Consider the following 17,568-nt stretch of genomic DNA (forward strand, 5'->3'; position numbering starts at 1 on the left):
TTAACTTTACTGTTCATAAAGATAGATACAGAACATTTGTGTTCAACCAAATACTGTTTAAAAACAGTATGGTTTCAATATACATAACCCTGTTTCTCTTTACTTTTTAAAAATATTTTTTAATTGTTGATGAATCTTTTATTTTATTTATTTATTTATATGTAGTGCTAAGAATCAAACCCAGTGCCTCACACATGCTAGGCAAGTGCTCTACCACTGAGCCACAACCCCAGACGTGTCTTTTACTTTTTGTAATTTGTTTATAAACAAATTTAGGAGCTTGATTCCTGCTGAAAAATGTACCACATTTGAGCGGGTAGCAATTCATAAGATTTTCAAAACTACACCTACTTATTTTCTTTGTTTTCAAAAGACTTTTAAAATATGGCAACTCTTCTTCTTTGTTTTGTTTTATTTATTTATTTATTTTAAACAGCATTTCCTATGGCTCTAAAATTTTAAAAAAGCTATGGTAACATCCTTTTTGCCTAGTCTTTTCCAGTTTAATCCCCATCCTTACCCCTACCCCCACCCACCTTCGCCCCCAAACTATTTTGTTTTGAGAGAGGAAAAGGAGGGAGAGTTCTAAGAAAGCTTTTATAACAGGTTCAAAAAGTATAAAAGCCATTTCAAGCTTCAGACACTTCAGACATTTGTAGCCTTTATTTCTTTAGTCCTTAAAAGGGCTTTTTAAATGTTAACTGCCAGGATAGAATTGCTTTCCTATACTGATGTTCCAGGTTTCATTTCCTTTGTAGTTTTGAGTTCTTCCTCACCCTCAAACACTACCTCCCTCCCCCAATAACCTCGATGCCAGAGTCTTTTTAAAAACAAAACAAACAACAATATTTTAAAAAGATTTCATTCATCATGAAACGTACAGGTAGACTTCTAAGATCCTATACAAAGTGGCTGCCACTTTAATAGAGAATTGAAATCTTTTGCTATAACTCTTTTATATTTGATGATTTAATGTGTCTATTTAACTTGCTTTCATTTCTAAAATAATGTCACCTGCAAAGTTACAACAGCTAAACATTGGCCCCTCGCCTTAGAAATTCAGAAATCAATCTTCCACAATAACCATCAAAATCATGTTATCTATACTCTTAAATTTTAAAAAGTAGGCTTAAATCAGTATGCACAGTGTTATCCTAGTTCAGACAAAAAAAAAAAAAAACAAGTCTAAAGCCTTATATTCCATGGTCAACAGTGATTATTATTCCTGATTAGTGAGATTATAAATGTTTTTATTTCAAATTTTCTTTTTTGGACATCACCTTCAAAGATGATTCATTATTTTTGACAAAGGAAAATATTAGTTTAAAAAATAAATATTTGGGCTGGGGTTATGGCTCAGTGGTAGAGCACTTGCTTGCATGTGTGAGGCACTGGGTTCAAGCCTTAGCACCATGTAAATATAAATAAATAAAGTTATTATGTCCATTTACTGCTAAAAAAAATAAATAATAAATAAATATTTAAAAGCAAATGTTATTTTATTATTTTTCAGAACATCATATCAGTACTTTCTAAAAATCCATATACATGTATTTAATTACTTTTATCTTCATTATATAGGTAGATATTTTAAAGTATAATTTCCAAAATTATACAATCATTATTCTCATACAAACAGAACATGAGTTAAAATATTGTGTTGAATATTTTATTTAACTTATTCAGCAATAGCCAGGCAGAATGGCAGATGCTTGTAATCCCAGCTACTCAGGAGCTGAGACCCAAGGATCAAAAAAGTTCAAGGCCAGCCTAGGAAACTTAGTGAAACTTTGTCTCAAAATATAAAATAAAAAAGGCTGAATTTAGCTCAGTGGTAAAGCAACCCTGGGTTCAATACCCAAACCCCAAAGAAAATATTGAGGAAATCAGTAAGAAATTAAAGCCAATTCATTATAGAATTTGACTTACAGAGATTTAAATCCTCTACTAGACAAAACCCATCTGCATTGCCAAGAATAGGAATCATTTGCATTATTATGGGCAAAACCCATATGCATACTTTTCATTTTTTAAAATTTAACTTTTATCTCTAGAGTAAAAGTAGTAAAAGTAAAGTAGCCTAGTAAATCAAAATAATCAAAAGTGCAAAAGAATGGAAGAAAATATTTGCCAACTCTCGATCTGAGAGGGGGTTCTTATCCAGGATATTTAAGAAACTCTAGAAATTCAATAATACAAGGACAATAGATCCTAATAGACATTTCTCAAAAGAAGGCAAACAAATGGCCAACAGGTATATATGAAAATATGTTCAAAATAACAAAGCTAAATCCCTATCCCCCTTAACATCACTAATCATCAGGGTAATGCAATCAAAACCACAATGAGATATTATCTCACTCTAGTAAAAATGGCTACTATCAAAATGACAAAAGATAACAAGTGTTGACAAGGATATGGAAAAAACTGAAGATGTGGAAAAAAGGGAATCTTTGCACACTATTGGCAGGAATGTAAATTAGTATAGCCATTATGGAAAACAGTATGGTAGTTCCTCATAAAATGAAAAATAGAACTACCACATGATCCAGTAATCACCCAACTGGGTACACACCCAAGAAAATGAAATCAGTATGTCAAAGAGACATCTGTACTCCCATGTTTTTTTGCAGAACTATACATGATAGCCAAGAAATAGAAACAATATAAGGGTACAGCAATAGATGAATGGATAATGTGGCAGATATACACTTTAGAATATTATTCAGTCATAAAAAGGAATGAAATCCTGTCATTTTTGCACTAACATGAATGGAATTAGAGATCATTATGTTAAGTAAAATGAGTTAGGTACAGAAAGATAAGTTTCACATGATTGCACTCATATATGGAATATAAAATAAGTTATCTCATAAAAGTTGAGAATAGAATGGTGGTATTACCAGAGGCTGGGGAGAGTACAGGGGAGAGGTAGAAATGGAGAGAGGCTGATCAATGGATACTAAGTTAAGGTTAGATAAGAGTAAGAAGTTTTGGTGTGCTATTACATAGTAGGTTGACTATAAATGACCATAACAGTAAAAGAATGATTTTAAATGTTTTAACCCTAAAGAAATTTGAGGATATATGTCTAAAGAGAAAAAGCACATACTCATTTAGAATCAAACGATCCCTGAAGAGTCCCCAGACATTCAGCATTCCCATAAAAAGTAACTGTTCCATCATTTTTGTCCATTTCAAAGTCTTTAACAAATTTTCCTGATATATTTTGCTAATAGGTAGACTGAGATCAAATCGTTACAATTAAATTTTAAATTTCTGGAAGGCAGAAAACATGGTGTTTCTTTCTTACATTCCTTCTAGAAATATTCAATAATGTTTTCTATACTTAAAGTGTATTTATCACAATATTTGAGAAAGTACAGACTTTAGACAATCACTATTTACTGTGGCAGGCATTATGAGAAGCTACAGAAATAAAAAATGGAGCTGGAATAGTCTCAATCCCAAGAGATAGTATTTTAATAATTCAACTTGTGACAGTATCTTCTTGTTTTTACAAAACAAAGACCATTGCTGTGTTTCTATTCCACATATTTCTTTTTTTAAACTTGTTCTAATTAGTTATACATGACAGCAGAATGCATTTTTTTTCATTGTATACAAGTGGAGCACAACTTTTCATTTCTCTGGTTGTACATGATGTAGATTCTCACCATTTGTGCAATCATACCTGTACCTCTGTTCCATATACTTCTACTACTGTATAATTTCATCTTTAACAATAGCTTTCTGAATACAGTAAAATCTGATCAAATGATCCAGTCTTTATTTCTTGTGATTTTGCTTTATAGGAATTTGAAGACTTAGTCATCCAGATGCCAATAATTCTGATAAGTAAATATTGCTAGTTCATTAAATCTTCTCTGGACTTTCACCAATTAGTAAAATTAGAATTATTATGTAACTACAAACCTTATTTACAGTTCTTTCTATTTTAGAATTCTTTTTAGCAGCTTAAAGTAGCTATTCAGCCACCTCATTTTATTGGTAATATAACTGAGTTCTAAATGGCATATATTCGTTTGCCAAACCCATTGGAGGTGAACTGTAGGTCATCCTACAAAGCTCTGTAACTTAAATGTAGTATTATTCTAATTTCATTTGTAGAACATTAGTAGAATTACAGAGTTAGTGAGCAAAATATTTTAATTCTGCCACAGATCAAGCAACCACTTCCAAAAAAAAAAAAAAAATGCTTTTTCTCCTCAGGGGTTTATTCTTATCACAGAAATAATAGATTAAGTAGCTATCTTAGTTGTAAAATGTGGCCGTGAGATCTTTTTATCATCCTACTTATTATTATGTTATTTCTATGTTTCCAACATAAAGAAAAAAGAATCTACATCTTTGTATAAATTACTGTCTTCCACTGGGTTCAGTGATCATCTGAAATCTAGGAAAGTAATAATAGTTCTATGCAGGCAAACAAGAGTGGTTGCTGAGTTCAGAAGCTAATAGGTTTTGTTTCACAAACTGCTCTCAGTACAGAAACTCACACTTAATATGTATTGTCGTACTTCTTACTGATTTTTGCTTTAAAAAAAGATCAATTTTTTGATCGAGATCAGAAAGCTTCATAAACTAAGGATCCTGACACAATGTTAGGTTCAGGCACGGTTAAACATTCAGACACCTTAATATTGCAGGAGTTAGTTTCCAGTATTGAAACAAAACCTTTAGATATCAGAGCTTTTGGAGTAGGCAGTGGAGAGGGGATATGGGGTTGGGCCCACAAATGGGTACTGGAGTTTCTTTGGGGTGATGAAATGTCTTGGGACTAGGTAGATGTGAGAGTTGCAGAAGGGTTTGAAGGTACTAAAGACCATTGGATTGTATACTTTAATATGGTTAATTTTATGTTTTGTGAAATTCACCCTAATTTTAAAAATATTTTATAAAGAAAAAAAAAAAAAGAGGATTCTAGTGGAGACAGACTTGGTGAAAACTTCAACAGTATAAGGACTATAGACCACAGCAAGTCGGACTGGAGCACTCAGTCTAAGGCTAACCACACAGCCTTGTGGAAAGCGGTCCGGAATTCCCTCAGGTGGATCTGTTTCAATAATGGCCAGTTAACCAGCATTCAGTATCAAATTGAATTCACTTCGGTTTGAGGAAAATGGCAAGATATTCATGTGAATCTCCTAAAAGCCTCTTATGGGCAACTGAGAACACATACCAGGGTGGGAATGGAAGAAGCCACTTATAAAAATGTTTTTTATCCTGGGTATTCAATTGACCTCAAGCATTACATTTAAACCTAGGTGCTTAACTATGAGGGATGCATTTGCCCGGGTGGCAACGTCTCAGTAAAATGCGAAAACCTACTAGGCCTCTTTCGGTAGCGACGAAGCTCTCTCTTCTCAAAGCTCACCACTATACCCTTCCGCGGGAAAGCTCCCTCCACAAGCCGAAGAAGGAGGAGCCTACGAGGGCACTCCCGCCACACAGCACTAGCTGGCCGCTGTGCCTCCTGGGAATTGTAGTTTTAATCACACACTTATCTCTTATTGAGGCCAGTGTGGAATGAACCGGAAACTACAACTCCCAGGGTGCCTCGGACCGGCGAGCGGCCGCCGCGGTGACGACTGTGGCGGAGAAGGCCCGGAGGGGCTCTGCGTTCTGGAGTGGCGCTGCTTGGGCCGGTGGCAGATTGCGGGCTGCTGGTGTCGGGCTGAGGAGAACCGCGAGTGTTTTGGACATTTCGCGTCGGGATCCGCGCAACGATGAGCGCTGCCAGGGAGTCTCACCCGCACGGGGTGAAGCGTTCAGCCTCCCCAGACGACGATGTAAATAACAATGGCGGAGTGGGTGAGGGTTGAGGCCTACTGAAGGCTGGGGTAGGCCGGGAAGGGTGGACGAAGGGGGAAGAAGCGCCTGAAGTGGCTCTGAGGGGGAAGGCCAATGGGGGAAATCACGAATAACTGGGAAGTGTCTTCCTTTCTTGATAAGGATCGGAAGGTTTGAAGAGGGCCACATGCTGAGAGCCAGGTACCTGCGTAGAAAGGGCGATTGAGGAAGGAAATCCTGATAGGGTCGAGAAGTGAAAGAGCTTAGTCAAGGGATCGTCATTTGCGTGTTGGATGGTTGGTGAAGCTGATTTCATTGGCCTTTCTATTCACGATAGAGACGGCAAAACCGTCCCTGTTGTTAGGTTTGAAATGTTCCTGTGATAATGGCGAAATGTTCGTGCACATTTGAACACTTTCTCCGACCTGGAGTATTTTTGCGGTCTACTGTTGATGGTTATCTTTAATGTACTCGTAAAAGTGAACAGCTGCATTGAACCGAAAAAATTGTACCAGGGAGGTAATTTGGTACCGGTATTTGGTAATGTGGTGAGGTCTAAGACAGTGAGACCCAGAAGCCCATTTTGATAGCATACGTTTTTCTTCCTTCGCCTTACCCCCGAACCTTTTCCTTATCAGTTTAAGTAATAAAAATAATAATTCTGTAAGGTAACCCATTAAATATTGACTTCTAAGCTAGGTCTTGGGAATTAAAAGATGTGGTGCTTACGTTAAGCTCTTTTGCATATTTGGCCTAGCTCTAGCGCAATGTGATGGAAACTGCAGGTAACCAGTACTTGTAAAAAATTGTTCTTCATAGAATGAATAAAGCCTTGGGAACACTGATAGGAAAATTATTGGGAAGGGGTCATGGAGAGGTCATCTTTAAAGACCATGGAAGGACATTTTTTTTCCTCCAGTTATTGTTTAAAGCACTGTCAATTTCTGAATGTGTAGTTATTTTCAGTAATGCAGTTAAGTGCCTTTCACAATATCTTTGAACCACATTGGCTCGATACTATTTTGTGCTCAATGAGATGGTGCTAAGACCCACCTCTCTATGGGTGGAAGGTGGGATGTGGACACAAATAGTAAGAATCTTTAAGGAAATTTATTTTTAGCTCTGCAGAAAGATTAGTAATCATTGGAGATTTGGGAATGATGGTTATACACATGCTTAGGTTTATTCATATCCCCTATTGTCCCTGCAACTGACATTGAGATTTTTTTCTTGTTAATATTGTAATTAAATATTTGTCATCAGTTTGTACAGGTCTTTTTAACTAACTTAGCTGTAATTTTAAAGGTTACTACATTGTTTTTCTCATATTTAACTGTGACTCAATTTCTAGGATATCAGATTTCCTAAATTCAGAAATAAACAGTCTTTTAAACTTGACCAAAAAACTTCAGGTAATGTTATGTATTTAGCAGAAAGTTAAAGGGATATTTATTGAGTCTCTACAGCTTCTGATAAGATCAATTTAAACTAGAAGATTTTAAATACCTTTTTCCAATCCTATTAGCATCCCTATCTCAAAAAAGAAAAAGGAGTAGGGTCCTAGCTCAGTGGTAAATAGCCCCTGGGTTCAAACCTCAGTACCCTCCCCTGTCCAAAAAAGGAGGTGGTTATGGTTCAAGATTAGGATTTGGGGGCTGGGGTTGTAGCTCACCTGTAGAGCGTTTGCCTGGCATTCGTGAGGCCCTGGGTTCGATCCTCAGCAACTAAAAAAAAAAAAAAAGATTAGGATTTGGAAGCATCAAGTAAAGTATTATTCTAAAAATGATTATGTTGCTAATGTTACAGTACAGTGACCTGTACCTCTTTCATGAGATTTTTATTATTTTTACTGGTAATTGGGAGTTATCCTTAAGTACTTGTTTTAAAAATATTTGTTAAGTCATATATTTTTAAACTAGACTTCAAAACTGTAGAAAATCAACTATAATTTGTAGTTGGTCAGCAGTTTCTAATGAGCAGCTACTTGTAAAAAATAAGTCTTTTTGCCACCGATGTCATATAACTGGGAGTAATAGAACATTTAAGAGATATTAAATCAGACTACAACTCTAGGAAAATGCTAACAGTATAGAGTCACTAAGATATATTGAGGAAAATTGACTGCATAGTAAAGAATATTAAGGATGATGGCAACTTAAAGGTTCCATCAGTTTGGTTGGAATGGAGACATGAAAATTACTTATAGGGAGTGGGGAGGTTCATTTGAGTAACTGGTGGAGAACCTCTAGAAATGTTATTAGACACCCATGTGCTTTTCCAAATGTAGCACTTCAGCAAGGTACTTGTTAAACTTTGAAAGAAAGAACCGGAAAACTTAATGATATTATCTTTAAATTAGGATTAGTTGTTGTAGGTAATAGTGTTATTTATGTAAAAACACTGTAAAGGTGTTGGCTTTTGGGGAGGAATGTTGGTGCTAGGCATTGAACCCAGGACCTCAGGCATGCTAAGCACCACTTACTGCAGAGCTACAGCCCCAAACTTTATTTGCTCTTTCAGTTAAAATAGAAGATCAGAAAAGTTGGTTTTTAGACCATTGTTTTTAACTTAATTCTCTACATTTTGTTCATAGACTACCTTCAATGTGCAGTTTAATTTGGTCATGTACAGTATGGTGTGGGAAAAAAACAGAGGACTTAGGGCCAGAGAACTGAAACAAATCACCTGGCTCTCTGAACCTCAGTGTTCTTATTTGTTAAATGAACTGTTATGAGGGGATTTTGATAGACTGTAAGTGAAAAGCTAATCATAGATTATAAAACTTTCCAGGTTGAGTTTCCCTTGTGCTTAGGGCCAGATTTTTTTTTTTTATTTTGAAATATATACATATGTATATGTAAATATGTATGTATGTGTATCTTGGGGATAGGCCCCACATTTAAATAGGAAATTAATTTGTTTCATGTGCATCTTATAGCCTGACTACCATTTTATACAATATTTGTAGGTGCTCCTACATTTTGATTGTGACCTGAACAGAAGATCAGATGTGGAATTTTCCACTTGTGGTGTCATGTTAGTGATCAAAATGTTTTGGAATTTTAGAGCTTTTCAGATTAAGGATGCTCAAGCTGTATGCAGTTCTTAGGTGTTATATTCTTAAGACAGTGTCTTAAAAGAGGTCTGTTTTTGTAGATCAGGAATTAAAACGAAATTAAATTTTACATCTAGGCTCACAGAGTAAATGATATAATGCAACTGAAATCCAAAGCATCATTAGTACTTTTTTTAAAAGTTTTAAACCATATTGAACCAGAAATAGTTAAGACCAAATGACTTATAAAGAGATATGAGAGGTCAGATGGAAAGAAGTAGAGATTTGTAACTTAGGTAGACAAAATTATGAGAACATGTAATCCCTTCCACCAGAAAGAATTTAGAAGAACCACAAGTGGGTCCAGTGTGTTACAAATGCTTTAACCCTAATATGCCCAGAAGTAATTCTCATTGTTTTTATATTCTTTTACACTTTTATGAATAATTTTCAGAAGAAAGAATAAAGAGGTAGTGAAAGGGGCCCTATTCAAAATTTTAATACAGATTTAACAATGGCAAACCTAAATTTCTCTTCTATGTTTTTCTGATTTTTAAAATTTTTTTTTCAATTGTTCATGGACTTTTATTTTATTCATTTATTTATATGCGGTGCTGAGAATTGAACCCAGTGCCTCACACATGCTAGTCAAGTACTCTACCACTGAGCCACAACCCCAGCCCCATTTAAGAGTTCACATTCTCTGAATACAGCTAATTGCTCATCAGCTGTTGTGTGTGAACCTGGAACATACAATTTAAGATTTAATGTTTATTTCTAAAAGCTTTTAGCTTTATCCTTACTTCTCATTCTTTTATTGGCAACATCCGACTAATAACACTTGAATTTTTTTTGAAATTTTTGATTACTTAAAATTCTGTTGAGTAGAGGTTTATTGTCTTTGCTCCTTAATTACAGAACATTTCTATTTTAGACTATAACTCAATCAGAGTGATCAATGGATGGCTTTATTTCTAAATCTTTTCTTTCATTCACGTTTGTATATATACCTACATTCAGCCTTTGTCTACTTACAAACACAACCAATTAAATTTTGGTCCACAAACATCATAAAAGATTAAATAAAGATCACACATCCTTTTTGAAAAATGAGATGATCCAAACTCTTACTGCAGAATATGGCAAGGTAAAGTTCTTCCTGTTGAATGACCTTCTGGATGCGAGTACCATTATTTCTTCATTTGTCCTTGTTTTGTTGTTGCTGTTTTTCTTTGTCTCACATCTCTTGATTTAGAGAACAAAGTCTAGTATTTCATCAACAAAGAGCTCATAGTCTTGAGATTTTTGCACATAGTGAATTTCATCTTCATTTAGTTTATAGTTGTATTGCCTATCATTTTGCATTTGCTTGTATTTTGTTTATTTATTTTTTGTTCTAATCATGGTAAAATGCCTTCTGTCAGTTTTCTTCTCTTTGCCATTATGGGTGGAAAAGGAACAATTCTGAATTCTCATCTGAGTACAATGAATTCTAAAAGCAGACTACAGAGACATGATGACTTCTTGAAAGATGATGATGCAGTACTTTGGACACAATGAGAAAAGCCTTCCACAATTATTCTTGTTTCTTATTATTGTTTAAGTCATTTTAACTTTGGGGGGAATAATTGATGAATTGCAATAAAATGATTCTTAACCTTAATTTTAAGATAAAAGGAAAAACAGGGCTGGGGCTTAGTGGTAGAGCACTTGCCTGGCATGTGGGAGGCACTGGGTTTGATTCTCAGCACCACGTATAAGTAAAGGTCTATCAACAACTTAAAAAAAAAAAAGAATTGTCACTGAGGAAAATTATCTCTTAAAAAAGGGCGGGGGAAACAGTCATTAGAATTCCATGATATGTTTTAGGTTTATAAAATGATTTAGTGGGCCCATTGATAATGCAAGGTAGAATTAGTTTTTAGTCTGTTCTTTTAAAAAAAAAGAAGTATATTTTCTTTGTTCTTCGGAAAATCTTAAAGAATAAAAGTGATAACATCTCAATTCTAACTAATAATAACTGCTCAAAAGAAACTGAAATTAAAATTAGGTCCAATGAATCCTGATGGTATGCTATCATTAGCATATCTCTAAAGCCAGAATTTTTAAATTTTCAACTAAAAATTGTTGCAGCCTTTTGGGTTCAAAATACTAGATGCTCTAACCCCTTTAGGGTTCTCGGGAAGTGGGTGTCAAATGTGATCTTCCCATCAAAGGCATTACTTGAGAATTTGTTAGAAATTCCCTAGAGGGTGGGGACATAGCTCAGTAGTAGAGTGCTTGCCTAGCATGCACAAGGCCCAGGGTTCATTCCCCAGTACCTCAGGAAGAAAGAAATTCCCTACCCCAGACTTACTGAATCTGAAACTCTGAGGATATAGAACAGCAATCTCTTTTAACAAGTCCTTTGGGTGATTCTGATATATGTAAACTTTTGAAACTCAGAGCTCCGGCTGCAAAAGAAGAATTCAGCTCAGATGAAATAAAAAAGGAGCATATTTAAATTCAAATGTGACGTATGTCCTTAACTTTCCAAGCATGAAAGACTGTAGCTGTTTATAGTTAAAATTGACAGTGGGAGAAACTTAGAGACTTTAAATTTTTTAATTATTCTTTTTATGCTAGAAAAATAATCAACTGATTTCTTTTCTAGCTTGGATCTAGCAATTGGGAGGCAGCAGACTTGGGCAATGAAGAGAGAAAACAAAAATTCTTGAGACTTATGGGTGCAGGCAAAGTAAGTATCACATGGTATGCCTTTTTTAATCTTTTCTGTGAAAATGCCTTTTTTTTTTTTTTTGATATATGTTAAGTAAGAAGGACTGAATACACTTTGTTCCCATTTACCTGTTTTTGCATGATTACTTTTGGCTTCAGAAAAGAAACCCAGCCTAATCAAGCACTTAAAATTTATAATATTTCTGATACCACTTCCAGAATTCTCAATGCTTCTCGCAGTATGGTTGGAGACTTCATAGAGAAAATGTTGTTTTCAGGAGATTCAAGCCAGAGGAGAAAGGAAATGTAGAAGTTTATGATTTGTTATCTGTTGGCCTGATGGTTTTAACAGAAGGTATTTCTGAACAGGTTATCTGGAACCTATGTGAAAAGTCTTTTATATTTCATAGCTGTCTCCAACTAGTGGTAGTAGCCACAAAATTTTACTTGTTTAGTTTTGTGGGGGTTTTTTTGTTTTGTTTTTGCATATGTGTACAGTATTGGGGATTGAATCCAGGCACTATGCTGTACCACTGAGGTACCTTCCAGCTAATTTTTTAAAATTTTATTTTGTGACAGAATTTCACTAAAGTTGCTGAAACTAGCCTTAATCTTGAAGTCTTCCTGCCTCAGCCACCTCAGTAGCCTGGATTACAGGTGTACACCATTGCCCCAAACAAGATGTTCAATATATTTTATTCAGTTTAATGAACATAATAGAAGGTATAAAATATGGATGCCAAGAAAATGTCACCTATTAAAAAACCTTTTTTTTCCTAGCAATATATTTTTACGCGTAAATACCGTGGTCTCTAAACATTTGTTTTTTATAAGCAGGTAAACTAACTTTTATAATATTTATAGTTTGTAATCTTCCTACAAACTAAATTTGAAAGAAATAGAAAAACATTTTTTTTCTTTTTAAGGTACCTTAAATGAAATTCAGCCCTCATTTTGTCATACAAAAGAATACATTCATGTATTTTACCAATAATTATTGATTACCCACTACCTGCTAGGCACTATTTTAGATTCCGTGGGTCACAAATCAATAAGACATGTTTGGAGTCGTCATATAATAGAGGAAACTGGATAATAATAACAGTACAGAATTATAATTGCCATGAGAGAGCTGTACACATGCTACTGTGGAATCATGGAGAAGGATAGCTAAGTCTGGCTTAGCAGTACAAGACAGCTTCCGAGAAATAGAATAGATCTATATCTGAAAGGATGAAAAGGAGTAAGCCAGTCTGCATCAGTTGTTTTGGGGATAGGGAGAAGTCATGTAAAACATGAAGACCTATATATAGGAAGAATTTATGTAATATCTCATAACTCCTTATTTCCCAGTAATTTTTAGCTTGTCGTATAATCTGTAGCTTGAGTTTCTCTTGTTTCATGCAAATAAAACCTTTGTTATGATTTATAAAGTAAGTAAAAGATTAGGGGGCTCTCTTACCATGAGATATTCCTGGGGCATCAGAAATGGTGGAAAAGTTAACTCTTCGGGTACTTAGAACATCGTAATGTAAAATTTTGAAAATTTAGCTATTAGTAAATAGGCTCTTTATCATACGTTAAATTCTTTGTTGTAGCAGCTAGGAATACAGCCTAGTGGTAAGTCACATATTCAGCATGTGCAAGGCCCAGGGTTCAATCCTCAATACCAAAACACAAAATAACACAAAGTTTTTTGCTGTAGAAGCAAGATTGTATTCCTGGTCTTTATATGAACTGTTTAGATATTCTGTTTTATGGCTACATAATACATTCCTCATAGTAGCCAGCTAGCATGAACACTCTTTTGGTCATAGGAAGAACCAGCTGATAAAGTATGAACAGATAAGTACGATACTGTCATCATCCTAGAATAAGTTGATGCCATTATATTTATATTCAAACCTGTCAATGGGGTATCTGTTTTGCAATCTACAGCAGCAGCACATTAAATCACTGATTTGTTTAAATGTAGATGGGATATAAGGTAATAGTGTTAATGCCTAAAGCTTTTTAGTGTTATCATCTTTTTATATGAATATGTCTTGCCATTATTTCACAATAGGAAGGCTCCTTACTATATCTTCACAGAAGATTGGTTTGATATTGCTTTACAAAGTTCCCTTTAATCATTTATTATATGTATTTCAGTGAATACTTTATTTTTTGATCTTATGAAACTATAAACCACAGAGTAGATTGGATTGAGATTAAATCTATAACTTTGAATCAGATTGTTTTTATACTTTCTAGTATTAGTATTAGATTGTTTTAGATTCTGTTCTTTTTTGACGGGTTGAGATTAGGAGTTTCTTATAGCCTAATAGCAAAGAGTTTTTTGTAATATATTGGAAACAGTAATGATTATTTTAATTTTTTGTATTTAAAAAATCTGTTACTTTGTACATTCTAAGTCTGTTCATTGTTTCATATTTCTTTACCTAGATAGACTCTGCTCTCTTACAATGAGATATTCCTGGGACATCAGAAATGGTGGAAAAGTTAAATCTACTCATTTATTGGACTTTTAAGACAATTTTCTAGTTATCTATCCATGTCATTTAAAATTTCAACCTGATCTCTACTTCTACTTTATACTCTTTCCCCTTATTTTGCTCTGCTTGATTTTAATGACACTACCTTCTTGACTGTGATTTGCTATTGATTACATTTGTCCATCTCCCTTACCCATCCCTGTCATTGCCAGAATGTAAGTTGCATAAAGGCAGAGTTGTGAATTTATTCCTTTGGCTCTACTATATCCCAGAAGCCTGGATTAGTTTTCATTACATAGCGGACATTCAATAATTATGCTAAATTAGAAGACTCAAATTCTAATGTATTTGCTACTTTCTTATAGAAAGAACATACTGGTCGTCTTGTCATAGGAGATCATAAATCAACATCTCACTTTCGAACAGGTAAGAAAGTCAAATAATTAGAATGGAGGTGTTAAATTTGGTGTATGAAACAATTGTACATATTTTGGGTTACTATTAACCTCTGTACATAGTTCTGTTAAAACTGAAATAGTAGAATTGCAAATGTATGTATATTACATGAAAACATGTCCCCTGTATCATGTAAAGTATAAAATATGGGTTTTGATTTAAAAGATAAGAGTACATATCATATATATAAATAGTCTAACCAAGAAATTAACCTTTTTCTGTTTTCATTTTTACTGATTAAAAACATATATTTTACTTGTATTGAGATTTTTATACCTAATCTTGCCAACTGTGATACGTATAGAATTCTTTTTCATTGTATCAGTTGCTTACCATATAATGTATAGTTGGCATATTTTATTGCTTTTGAGCTTATTTACTAAGTTCTGTCCTGAAATCTTTGAAGAATATACATTAATTGCAGTCTGAAGAAATAAACTCTTTTTTTTCTTTTTTACTACCGAGGGAAACTTAATAAAAACTGAATTTGAATTTAGCTTGTTGAAAAGTAAAATTTTCAACTGTTTAAAATTGATCCTATTCTCCATTGGATCAATTTGTCTCTCATTGGATCATTGTCTCCATGGACATTATTAACAATGCATCATAACCTAGATTAAACTCAATTTTTTTAATTATTTAAATTAATTTCATAGGTCTAATATATAGCACATTAGAAATTAATGGGTCTTTCATTTTTCTGATAAACAGTTATATCAAATTGATTTACTTTGCTACATAAGGCAAAAAAAATGAGCTTTGCAGAAAGAAAAAATATTTTAACTGCTGCATTTACTCTTAAAACTGGGAACTTAATGAATAAAAACAATGCAGAGCCCTACCATTTGAAGAAAACCTGAAATTCCTCTTATATTGATAAAACATGGCAAAGGAAACGCCAGTGATATTGGTAACATTCCCTTTCTTGGGCGGTAAGTTTGTTTGTAGTTGTTTGGTGTCTTGCTGCATAAATTAATTACAACAGAATTATATAAAATAAATATACAAATGTCACATAATAATAATTTTTTAAGTTTATGTTGCTTCAGTTAGCTGATAAGCAAAGACAGGCATAAAGGAGAACCATTCAGAGGTCATTTTTATATATTCATTCTCTGAATATAATTGTTTACTTTTTAACTCTCTTTCCAAAAATAGATGGGATGCTTTTGTTTGTTGGAGATTTTTGTTTTGTTTTGTTTTGTTTTAGGTGACTTAGAGAAAACTTTCAGAATAGTCATTATATACTTCAGAGGGCTAATTACTAATAACTAATCATAAATACATCTTTCAGTTATAGAAACCTATCCACAAAATTCATTGTAAAATTAGTCACAGAGTATTCAGCTCTGAATATAATGGCATCTGTATTATGGGGTTTTTTTTTGTAATCAGATGTTTTTATTAATTTGACTGAAACATAACCAAAGTACAATGGACATGCAGGGGAAGAAGACAAGAAAATTAATGAAGAACTGGAGTCTCAATATCAACAAAGTATGGACAGTAAATTATCAGGAAGATATCGACGACATTGTGGACTTGGCTTCAGTGAGGTAGTGATTAACTTGTTTTCATTGATTGGGAAGATAATTTCAATTTGATATCATTTGTTTCTGTTGGATTACACTAGCAACCAAGTATCCTAATGTAGATAGCTTTCTTTATACAGATATTTAAAATATTATTACCCAACCATGTCTTTCTAGAGATAATCAGATATTTTTTAACACTAAATGTATTTTCCAATAGTGGCTTAAACATACGAGTTAGACCAAATATTTTATATAAGGGTTTATAAGAATTCTTTCTCAATTGTTGCTTAGGTGAGCTCTTTTTTGTTATGAGTTAATTTATTATGAGTTAATGTATAACTGGTTGTTCCACAGAATATAACATGTAAATATATGTATGCATAATATAATATGCAAAACATTGGTAACTAATTTCCACATAAACATCAATGTTAATTTACTTTACTAAGAGTCTTTCCCAGTTTTTATGCTGCCTATCCCAGTTTTGATGCTGGTTTTACAACGAACCTCTTAATTGATGTTTTAGGTAGAAGATCATGATGGAGAAGGTGATGTGGCTGGAGATGATGATGATGATGATGATTCACCTGATCCTGAAAGTCCAGATGATTCTGAAAGTGACTCAGAATCAGAAAAAGAAGAATCTGCTGAAGAACTCCAAGCTACTGAGCACCCTGATGAAGTGGAAGATCCCAAAAACAAAAAAGATGCAAAAAGCAATTATAAAATGATGTTTGTTAAATCCAGTGGTTCATAACTCCCAAACACTTAGTCTTTGTATTAAAAGTAAGCCTTATTGTTATAATGCACAGTGGAGGACTGCTTATAGAGCACAGACCTTTGTATTATAATTTTTAAAAAGGCCCTTTTAAATAATTACAAAGTGTTTGCTTTCAAATGCCATTCGTTACACTTTTATGGGCATGACTATAACCATTTTGTAAAGAGTAAGAGTTGTATAAAATAAATAAATACAGTACTCAACTTCCTTTCATATTAGCATCATCAGCCCTTTAACCTCACCTTTTACCCCTTCTGATGCATTGTGGGGAAGAGACTTTTGTGTTTGGTAGCTATTTCATCCTTGTTTTTGTTCCTTCATTTTTTTCTCTTATAAAAATTTGATACTGTGATGTGTTCATGAAAAATATTCCTTAACTAATAGTTTGTTAAAGTAGAATTATTCATCATGGATATTTCTGCTGCCAATCACAATCTAAATTATTGTTGGCAAAAGATTAGCTATTTAGTTTACTCTTACCGATTCAGTTCTGCTCTTTTGGACCAAAACAACATGAGAGCAAGTACATTAATCAAAGTCCCAAGTTTTCAGTTCTATATAGGATGATGGGACATATTGGGTTAACATCTGTTGGGTGGGAATTCAACTGACATACATTTGGAATGTATAATCCCAGCCTTTATAATAATTTGGATTACATTGTATGTTGGGTTTTTGATAAAATTTGGCTAAATTTTTACAAATGAAATTATT

General features: G+C 33.8%; 1 protein-coding gene across 2 annotated transcripts; it reads left to right on the plus strand.

Moving 5' to 3' along the window:
• Nucleotides 1-5,633: 5,633 nt before the first annotated feature.
• On the plus strand, nucleotides 5,634-17,067 carry C2H11orf58 (chromosome 2 C11orf58 homolog). Of its 2 annotated transcripts, XM_076846942.1 has the most exons (5): nucleotides 5,634-5,813; nucleotides 11,523-11,606; nucleotides 14,448-14,508; nucleotides 15,985-16,094; nucleotides 16,600-17,067. In XM_076846942.1, exons 1-5 carry the CDS (start codon nucleotides 5,751-5,753, stop codon nucleotides 16,828-16,830), a joined length of 549 nt encoding a protein of 182 aa, XP_076703057.1. In that variant the 5' UTR covers nucleotides 5,634-5,750; the 3' UTR covers nucleotides 16,831-17,067. The 2 variants fall into 2 exon arrangements, with proteins under 2 accessions (XP_076703057.1, XP_076964971.1); XM_077108856.1 differs by lacking the exons at nucleotides 5,634-5,813; nucleotides 11,523-11,606 and having other exon boundaries at nucleotides 14,455-14,508; nucleotides 15,969-16,094; nucleotides 16,600-16,971.
• The last annotated feature ends 501 nt before the right edge of the window (nucleotides 17,068-17,568 follow it).

This window comes from Callospermophilus lateralis, chromosome 2, assembly GCF_048772815.1.
Source record: "Callospermophilus lateralis isolate mCalLat2 chromosome 2, mCalLat2.hap1, whole genome shotgun sequence".
Lineage (NCBI taxonomy): Eukaryota > Metazoa > Chordata > Mammalia > Rodentia > Sciuridae > Callospermophilus > Callospermophilus lateralis.

Excerpts from the sequence above, each read along its gene's own strand:
- C2H11orf58 (XM_076846942.1), top strand. The coding sequence starts at position 5,751 with ATGAGCGCTGCCAGGGAGTCTCACCCGCACGGGGTGAAGCGTTCAGCC. Across the intron at positions 5,814-11,522 it reads CAGCCTCCCCAGACGACGAT|CTTGGATCTAGCAATTGGGA; the intron begins GTAAATAACAAT and ends TTTCTTTTCTAG. Across the intron at positions 16,095-16,599 it reads GTGGACTTGGCTTCAGTGAG|GTAGAAGATCATGATGGAGA; the intron begins GTAGTGATTAAC and ends TTGATGTTTTAG.